This window comes from Schistosoma mansoni, chromosome W (assembly GCF_000237925.1).
Source record: "Schistosoma mansoni strain Puerto Rico chromosome W, complete genome".
Taxonomy (NCBI): domain Eukaryota; kingdom Metazoa; phylum Platyhelminthes; class Trematoda; order Strigeidida; family Schistosomatidae; genus Schistosoma; species Schistosoma mansoni.
This window is the reverse complement of record NC_031502.1, coordinates 25,816,786-25,827,428: the sequence shown is the minus strand read 5'-3', so window position 1 is coordinate 25,827,428 and position 10,643 is coordinate 25,816,786. Positions and strand designations below refer to the sequence as shown.

General features: G+C 32.2%; 1 protein-coding gene and 1 non-coding gene across 2 annotated transcripts in view; both read left to right on the top strand.

Moving 5' to 3' along the window:
• Window positions 1-10,643, top strand: part of Smp_165820 (putative dynein heavy chain) — a gene marked incomplete at both ends in the record, with an annotated part of 95,771 nt that overhangs the window by 59,472 nt on the left and 25,656 nt on the right. The window contains 8 exons of the mRNA XM_018789135.1: window positions 256-612; window positions 1,559-1,792; window positions 3,914-4,404; window positions 4,842-4,967; window positions 6,001-6,070; window positions 6,725-6,978; window positions 9,185-9,730; window positions 10,277-10,511. Coding sequence (XP_018654608.1) covers window positions 256-612; window positions 1,559-1,792; window positions 3,914-4,404; window positions 4,842-4,967; window positions 6,001-6,070; window positions 6,725-6,978; window positions 9,185-9,730; window positions 10,277-10,511 — 2,313 coding nt within the window. The remainder of the gene's footprint in view (window positions 1-255; window positions 613-1,558; window positions 1,793-3,913; window positions 4,405-4,841; window positions 4,968-6,000; window positions 6,071-6,724; window positions 6,979-9,184; window positions 9,731-10,276; window positions 10,512-10,643) is intronic.
• Smp_tRNA_01108_Gln_TTG.1.1 lies at window positions 7,655-7,721 on the top strand. Its single transcript has one exon. It is a non-coding gene (tRNA).

Sequence of the window (10,643 nt, the reverse complement as noted above, 5' to 3'; positions counted from 1 at the left end):
AAGCTTGTGTTAAGGGCTCTTACTGGTAACTATTATCCATTCAGTTTCGTTACAAAGAGATACTTATTTTTTTCATCTTTCTTTTGTTATCAGGACTCAAACGTACTTTCTAAATATTAACAAATGAACTTAATTGTTGTCCTGTACTACTTATAAGACTTAGTTTTTGAAAGTATTCACTGATACAGTTAATATTATCTTCATGAGAAATATGTGTTAACCAACAGTCCACTTTCATAAATTTTAATTTCTTAGATAACATTCAAGTATATGGAACGTATATACATATTTGCATTGATGTGGAGTATTGGTGCTTTTCTTGAAGGTGATGATCGTGCTAAATTCGAGGCATATTTACAGAAACATGAAACTGTAAAATTCGACCTACCAGAAATCCCTGCAGAATCACATACCACAATATTTGATTACTTAGTAAATGATCTAGGTGAATGGATTCATTGGGATACGAAGGTTGATGAATTTTTATATCCAACTGATCATACACCAGAATATTCGTCCTTACTTGTACCGAATGTTGACAATGTGAGGACAGAATTTCTTATCGATCTAATTTCCAAACAACAAAAATGCGTAATGTTAATTGGTGAACAAGTAAGTTGTGTTAACTAAAACCTTTCCTGTCATTCATATGCTTGGTTAAAAAGGAATGTCAATAAAATGCTCCTGAAAAATTAGTCAACATCAGATAAAAAAATACTGTAAAATAACACTAATTAAATAATGAAAATTTGTAAAATTCACTTGAAGAATCATTTTACTGACCGAGCATATTTTATCATACTTACAATCCCTGTATGAATTTGTTCCCTGAGCAACAAGTGATCAACGGGTGATCGGTAAAAGTTCTTTTTTTCTAAAACTTTGATTAATTTGACGTGAATTATCACTTGGCTGAATCAAATTTTTACAGATGAACACATTCAGAGAAATTTATAACATTCATATTTAGTCTAAAAGTGAGTCTTAATGATAAATCATTTCAAACCTTGTAGTCTCCTATACTATGATCATTAAACTCTGATCTGTAATTACTAAATAAACTACTTTCAGTTTTAAACTAAATAAAAAATGTGATTCTTCATCCTCTGTTTTGTTTTAAGGTAAATAGTAATACGAAGTAACTGATATGGATATAAATTCATGAGCATAAAAAGAAACTTTCAAACTTCATATGCCTATCTAAAACCACTTTATCCTTTTGAAATTCTGCATGTCTCTTATATGAAAATCAACTTATCCAAATGTATTATGAAAGGGAACTTTCAATTTTCTCTATCGTTATGACTTATTTATCTGACTCGCGACGAATAACCTTCAGTTTCTTGACGGTAGACATTTTTATAGAACTAACTATTTTGACAAGAAGATACATTGGGTGTCTTATCTTATTTCAATCACCTACACATTTTAAAAAGTAGAGTAAATGCCAGTTAGATATATTTTATCAATGATACAAGTTAATGATTCACGTGATAAAAGTGATGTATTATTAACTCATTTATTTATACGCAAGTTTTCTTAATCACTTCTTTACTAGGGTACAGCTAAAACTGTGATTCTCAATAAATATTTAAGTAGTCAGAATCCTGAATTTCATATATTCAAAACCTTGAACTTTTCAAGTGTTACAACACCGTTGTTATTCCAACATGCAATAGAAAGTTTCGTCGATAAACGAATGGGAAGCACGTATGGTCCACCAGCTGGTAGAAAAATGACAGTTTTCATCGACGATATCAGTATGCCGTTGGTAAATGAATGGGGTGATCAGGTTAGTTACGTTATTTGTATCCTTTTTCAACAAGAATACAGTCAAGTAATGATTTAATGACCTTGAAGTTAACTTCTTACAGTACAGTACTTTGTTGTTAGGAGCTTATTTGAGTAAGAGAAAGAGTATAATTAATACTTAATCACTATTCTGGTATATAATTGGAATAAAAAATGTCCGAGTCCTTTATACAATCAATTTGTACAACTATTCTCCAATTTATAAGAAGTAAGGCTGAATCATCGCTATAACTAGTGTAGTGTTAAGAAATATCTTCTAAACTGTAAAATGCATCGTAGGAGTTATAACTGTTAGCTATTCCATTTTCCGGGCTCAAAAGCACATTGCCACCATAACTTTCTATTTGAGCTGCAAATAATTTGAATTGTTTCATAAAACTACTAGAATGAATCAAAGTCTTCTGCTGACTTGATGTAATATCTCATAGAAATAAATATTTTGAACAACACCAATTTTGCTTCAGGAAATATTCGCATTGGAGTGTTCTTAACTTAAAAATGTAGATCTGTTCATACAAGTAGCTTATTTACTGCTAACCGTTGTCATTTCTGGCATGACGTGAGACTCGAAACAATAATCCAGTATTCTACAATGTGCCTCCACTGTCATTTAACGATCTAAAGCAACTTTGAGTCAGGATTTCACAAATCCAAGAGAATATATTTATTCTTACTCTGATTAAAAGAATCGGAATTTATTGCTAGAACTCGCATATATTATCTGATGTTCATAACTATATTGTCTGTCTTAATTTACAAAATATTTACCAATGTTTAATTGATGTATATATCTAATATAATATCTTTTGAGTTTAGTATAGTTGGAAATTTGAATTTGTCTCCAAATCATTTTACAGCATTTCAATTAAGGAAACCTACTCAACAAAAGTGTAAATTAATAAGAAGTCTTTTCATACACATAGTTCCCTTTAAAAATTTGAAGGGAGCAAAAACAAAGATTCGAGCAGAATATCATGAATTCAGTTTATTTCGTTTAGTCCTCACCAGCTGCTTACAACCAGTGATATGTAAAAATGGTTTTAAATTACTTACATAAAAGGGTTTAGTTGAAAGTTATGTTGAAGACATATAAGTATAGTATAGCTATGTTACAAAATGAAGTATAATAAAATGATTTCATGATATTCTGCTCAAATCTTTGTTCTTACTCTCTTCATAAGGAGTCACTAATCAGCAATACTTTTAATTCATAAATACAAACAATTACTGGGCAGTGCTTCAGTAGATAATAGTCAAAGTTGTCGAAATTTAATTTAGCGTATTTCTATTGACAACAAGTGTACTAACACTATGACTGTTTCAAGATTTGTCCTCATACTGTTGTATGCCATTCTTGAGAACTTAAAGAAGTATACTAGATAGGCATACTAGTAAACACAACTCAACGTGGAAGTTGTAAAACAAGAGGAAAAATCTCAATAGTAGTCATTATGAGAAATCTTTTCAAATGGCCAGGACAAATTTTTTAAGGCTTGAATAGAAATTTACTTTTTTCCTTTCTATCTCTTAGTTGGTAGTACGCTTCATAAATAGCATAATAGAACCCTAAACGAAGATGTATTTATTCTATTTTCATAAAGACACACCATAGTAGTCAATAACACTGATATCAAATATCGAAAACTATCATTTCATTACCATTTAAATTCACTTCATTGTGGTTCAAATAATAGGAGTTGATTGAAGTTAAGAGAATGGAATGTTCAACTAGATAAAAGCAGGAAATGTCAATTTAGTAATTTCATCCTTGAACTTAAGAACACTTGAAGAATAGTCTAAAATTCAACGCAGTTTACTAAACAAACAGAAAGTTCTCTGTTTTGAATCTGTTGTTTCTTAGAGTTGATATTAAGATCACGAACTTCTCATCTTTAGTGACAGACAGCATTAGTCTTGATGCTTGGTGGGTGAATCTTTCGATGAAACACGAAAACTTCAAAAATCTAGGTCTTTTTGATAACTACTTATAGAAGTCGGTTTCCCATAAATTTAAAGCTGATCTAGTCTAGCTTTGTATGGGATAATTCCCTTCATAGTTGACATATATAAACAAAGTGTTCATGGTACACATTTTTTTCAGGTAACAAACGAAATTGTGCGCCAATTGATTGAAATGAAAGGATTTTACAATCTAGAAAAACCAGGGGATTTTACATCAATTGTTGATGTTCAATTCTCAGCAGCCATGATACATCCGGGCTCCGGTCGAAACGATATACCACATAGACTAAAACGACATTTTTGTATTTTCAATTGCACCTTGCCAAGTAACACATCTATCGACAAAATATTTGGTGCAATAGCTCAGGGACATTATTGTCTTGAAAGAGGATTCACAGATTCTACAATAACTGAAACAGTCAAGCTTCTTGTCCCGTTAACACGCATTTTATGGCAAACAATTAAAAATAAAATGTTGCCAACACCAGCTAAATTCCATTATATTTTTAATCTACGTGATCTTAGTCGCATATGGCAAGGGATGATTGGTACAATACCTGAAGTAATCAACAGTACAGAACGATTAATGATGTTATGGCGTCATGAATGCTCACGCGTATTAGCGGACAGGTTTGTTTGTCTATTGATTCTACTGAATAAAGGTTTTTATGACATAATTTGTTAGATTATGATATTTAAGCCATTCGTGTTTTTGACTTCTGATAAAGAAATTTGACATGATAAATAGTAGTAGTATTAATCTATAAATTGGTTTTTACTTGTTTAAGTCCTCGTTTATAACAACAGTATCAGTTATTGCTAACGATATCAATCAATTACTTTCTAACCCCAAGTATTCCTATGTTGATAGGTCACAAAAATATTTCATCATGCTTAACTATTTGTTTCTTGGATTGTACTCTGATAATATTAAGTTGGTAAGAAACTGGTGGAGCACAATTTGAAGATTTTACACGAAGGAAATTTTTTATTTTGGGTGAAAGTTTAACTACACTTTACAGCGTTGTATTACTCCTTTTTTCTGATTCAATTATTATTTATTACAGATTCGTATCAGCAGATGACCACCATTGGTTTTATATGACAACCAAGCGTTTAGTTAAAGAAGAACTTGGGATGGAATATATGACTGAGATTGAAGGCGATCCACCATACTTCGTTAATTTCCTCCGGTAAGATAGTTTTATTAGTTTTATCATATTTCAAATGTATTAGCATTATAATAAAACAATAGTAATGCACCTAATAGTAAAGCTTACAATAAACATTCTCATCCTGGATATCGAAATAGCTCTTAGATTTCTACAAGAACTTGACTAATAGCTCTACAGATTCTATCATGCTCTCAACGTGGTGGTACGCTTATAACTGAGTCATTGACGTCGGGGTTTATGAATATCGAGGATTTAGTGTCGACTGCAAATAGTCGGTACCGAAACTTTTGTTATTTGGAACTTATAATGCTCCAAACTTCATTACCTCTTAAGAAACTTAAGATATTGTAAATGCTTAGCGTTTTGTATCAAAGGTAATTTTCAGGTTGGGTTACATTATCATTTATATAACTGGAAAATGAGACCTAATAAGTCAGTATTTTATGCTGTAAAATGAAAAAGAAAGTTTTCAATTCGATTTCAAATAAGGTTATAGATTCGTACTTGTAAAAAGTATAAGTTGAATATAAAAATATATACTTAGTTTGTTACGAACATAGACACAGTCAAAGATGCTATTTCGTAATAAAAATCTCTCATTTATACATCGAGGTTCAAAGTCAAATATTTCAATGATGGTTACTCTATTTCTTCTTTCAATAGTCATCAAACAATATATTCTAGTGACAACTAAATCAAACAAATCAGCAAGAATACCCCTAAATAATAGCATCATTCATCGTTTCGGTCAGTCGATGTTCATCAAAATAAATATTTGTGGTCTTTATGAAAAACTGTTATGATTATAATTCCGTTGACTGTGTGAGCACGTTGAAATTTCTCTGTTAATTGTTTGCACTTCGATGACATGGTTAGTTATGACGTGCTGCGTTGTATTTATACTTATCGTTAAACTTTTGGTGACTAAATGTTAAACATGAGTAACAGATTATCCTGAAAAGAATTCATTTCGTTTAACATAACGTTATCTAAATTTAAAACACTATATGATAACCTCACATTCGTGTTACATTTTTTCCCTTATACAAAGTGATCCTCCTGAACCAACTGGTGATGAACCTGAAGATTATATCGTTGAAGTACCAAGGATTTATGAACCAGTAAGTTAGTTGATTCCTGAGTTAAATTCCTAATTTGTTGATACATATCACTAGTCAGTTATTTTTAGTCAACGTAGTGACTGGCAGGAATCTGCTTTATTCTGAGCTACAATACCACATCAAGACAATGAAATGAAAGTAATAAGAATAGTAAAGGAGTCGAGATAATCACAATAACAATGATAGTAAAAAAAACACTGAACACTAAAAATATGCTTCCAGAATAAAAAAAAGTGCAAGTATGTTCCTCATGATCAACCAAAAAGTAAATAATGAATGAATCCGCGCCGTTGGTACCGCTTCTGAGCCATAACATTAACACAGAATTGACTTCAATCATTTTTTTTAAATTCAAATTATTGCATTTTGCCGACACAATTAAAATTTTTAATTCTAATTTACTGTTTGTGACACGTACTTCATGAATCTTTAAGCTTGATATTTTATAAAATTACTAATTTTTTTCATAAACTGACCTACCATAGCCTCAAGGATGCAATCGCTGACTTGACTAAACGAGAATTTCAGTATTCCACTGCAATGATAAAGAATAACACCTGTAGTTTTTGTATAGCATTACTCAGTGTTTTTGAGCTTACGCGAAATCACATCTCAATCAGGCCTAAGTTTCTTTTTATATTACTTTACTTAAAGATTGAATCATTTCAACAATTATCTTCACGTTTGGAGATGTTTTTACATCATTATAATGAATCTGTTCGTGGTGCAAGAATGAATCTAGTACTTTTTCGGGATACATTAACACAAATTGTGAGAATATCTCGAATTATATACATGCCTCGAGGTAATGCTCTACTGGTTGGTGTCGGTGGGTCCGGGAAACAGTCATTTACAAAACTTGCGTCTTACATTGCTGGTTATCAAACTTTTCAGATTACATTAACAAGGTAAACATTTATATTTTCATCTTTTCTCGCAACCGGCCACATGCATTATTTCTTGTCCGTTTGATTAAGCATAGTAATTAATTCATATTCCTACAATTAGAAACACATATCAACTTATCAGGCTCATGTGTCGCCCTTATTAGTCACAACAATTGCAGTTTTCAGGCATTGGTCATTCATCTCCAGTAAGCTCGTCAATCTCTGTGATTGAAATTGAGAAGAGGAAATTTTTACCATCGTAGGAATCAGTTTTAGACTCATAATTCCACAAATTCGATTAATCAGCGTTAAGAAATACTTGACAGCTTGACAACAAAGCCTATGAGGGACAAGAATATCCACTCGGCCACTGAGTCCTGATAGCCACTTGCTTGTGCAATGGAGTGAAGTTTAAATTCAACTTAGTATTGTTTGTTTGAATCTTCTCATTGATGTTTAGGACTGCGACTGGTCAGTCTCTTATTGGCATATGTGCATACTGTGCGTATTGCCTCGATATAGCCTTAATTCACAAGCATGTTAAGCAAAGATGGGTAGTGACTAGCAGTGGAATCCAGGAAGCGCGTTTCATGACTGACCAGTTGCAGTCCTAAACATCAATGAGAAGATTCAAACAATTAATACTAAGTTTGAATTTAAACTTCACCCCATCGCACTAGCAAGTGGCTATCAGAACTCAGTGGCCGAGGGGATAACGCGATGGCGTTTGAAGCGAAAGGTACTGGGTTCGAGTCCCAGGGTGAACATCAACTCTGAGATGCAGGTACATCCAGCTGACGAGTCCCAAATAGGACGAAACGCACGTCCTGGATTCCACTACTAGCCACTATCCATCTTTGCTTACCATGCTTGTGAATTAAGGCTATATCGAGGCAATACGCACAATATGCACATATGCCAATAAGAGACTGACCAGTTGCAGTCCTAAACATCAATGAGAAGATTCAAACAAACAATACTAACTTGAATATCTTTATTGTTTATCTCAATATCTCTGTATTTCTCCCATCTCTTTCCTTTCCCGTTGTTGCAATATGTAGCAACTTGAAGCAGTCAATTCTTGTGGAATGTCTGACAACACTACACCTGTTTATATATGTAGCTTACATATGTTTCATGTATTAAACTATTTATTCCATGAAATGTTCTGAAAGATAGATACTCGGATTACCGATAGTGTTGATGATGAAGCACAATTTTAAGCTATACATTTTAGAGGTGCAATTATTCCTCGTACGATAGAATTGCGAGTAATCTATTAAGGGTTAATAGCTTCAATAAGCGGTATGTATCTAAGTAGTTACTCTTCTGGTTGATGAATACCACCTTCTACTACATTTCAGAGTTTTTACTTGTTGATTTTGAGGACTGAATTGGTAGGCTTATTTTGATATACCGGTTTCTTGAATTATTTGATAAAACAGTAACATACTTAGTTCCACTTGATGCTGATAGCACAGAATAATCTACAACTATGTAGACATAATTGATATGATAAGAGTTGTATTATTAGTTTGAGCGATTAGAATAATTTGACAATGAGGAGAGATCATATTAAATATCCATGGAAAACAAAGTCCGTTAGATAACTGGTTTCTAAAACACTGGAAATACTCATTAGTTATTACATTTATCTACACTGTTTATGAAATCTAGCGTCTTTATTTTTTTCAACTAAAACACTGTTTGCTGTCCGCACTAAGGTTCATACGTATAAGATGTTTGTATTGCCTTTTCGATATTGGCGTTATTTTGTTGTGAGAATTACTTGCAAGTTCTTAAACGCCATAATACCAATAATTTCTCTTGTTTTAAGAAGGGAAATTCCCAAAGACCTGGTAACAAATCATAATCCACTAAGTCATTCAACTGCTTTTCGACTAAAATAAAACAGAATCACTCTTATTATAAGAAAATATAGTCAAATTAAAAAAATTACCATTCATTACAACTTTTTAAAGACTATAATGCTCTCTCTAAAGACTGAAATTCTTGATATCTGTCGCCAGTATAGTAGTGGATATTTAATTCTGTTAGTTCCATAAATAAGTGGAAGCATCAATGCAGCACTGATGAATAATAATTTTTTAATTTAAAATATGAATTCGTAATGGAAACAAAATTCAGCAGATTGGCTCAAATTCTTAATTGGTTATTAATCTTAGATTAATTCAAAAATTTCCCCTCCCGTTTGATAATAACCTAGGTCCTATAATACTACAAATTTAATGGAAGATTTAAAATTCCTATATCGTACAGCCGGTCAAAAAGGACGTGGTATCACATTCATCTTTACTGACCAAGAAATTAAAGATGAAGCTTTTCTAGAATATTTAAATAATGTTCTTTCCTCTGGTATTATTTCGAACCTCTTCACACGTGATGAAATGGATGAAATTCTACAAGATTTAATCCCTTTTATGAAAAAAGAACATCCACGTTTAACACCAACTAATGAAAATCTAAATGATTATTTCCTCAGTAGAACGCGAAAGAATCTCCATGTTGTTTTGTGTTTCTCTCCAATTGGTGAGAAGTTTCGTCGTAGATCATTAAAATTCCCTGGATTGTTATCGGGATGTACAACAGACTGGTTTCATCGTTGGCCAAAAGAAGCTTTAATCTCTGTAGCTAATCATTATTTGATTGATTTCCCGATTGTCTGTAACCAACAAACAAAAGCTGCTTTAATTAATACCATGGGTATAGTACACGACGGGATAGCTGAAGCGTGCATAGAATATTTCTCAAGGTGAGTCGAATTTAATTGTACGTTGAATTTGCCAATACAGCTGTTTTCATACGCTTTGGTTTTATTGAAGTCTTCTAGCCTGATGAAGCTCATCTCTGAATGCTTAACCGATAAAATTAATCTGTTCCCTGATATAAGATTTTACTGGGGGGTACGTATTGCGAAAACTACTAAACAAAGATGGAAATATGAACCTTTTTCTGTAAATTGTGAGTTCTTTCTAGATGTAGCTGAACGAATGTTAAAAACGAAATGGCGTTGTATGAGTAACAAAAACTAGTTACAATATCGGAAATAAGCTTTTTAGTCCTCCTTTGTGTTTAATGAGTATCACTTTTTGAAAAATATCCTTGGTTGCTTTTCTAGTTTATTCCTCGTTTTGTTTAGCCATTCGAAATGATTTTAAAATGTTTTACATTTCGCATAACTTCATGTAACTTGTCTGTCGTTTTGGATACTTTATAACGTGTAAAATTTCAAATAGTCAAGATATAAATGAATGTATTCTATGCCTTTTTCTTGATTTTTTTCCCTTCAAAATTCCAGATATAGACGACAAACTCACGTTACACCAAAATCGTATCTATCATTTTTATGCAGTTATAAATCAGTATATTCCCAACAACATAACCATTATGCGAGTTTAGCCCAACGCATGGATGGTGGTTTACAAAAACTAGTTGAGGCTCAAGAAAGTGTTGCTCATTTGAGTAAAGAGTTGGCCGTGAAAGAAAAAGATCTTGATGTCGCTAATAAAGAAGCTGAAGAAGTACTTCGGACAGTAAGTCAAATGTTTTACTGTCATGTTTTAAATACAACCATTATAACTTTTCTTAGTATTAGGTTTACATTAGTCGTCAATAAAATGATTTTTCTTCGAAGATTTAACTAAAAAATAACTCTGATAATTTAA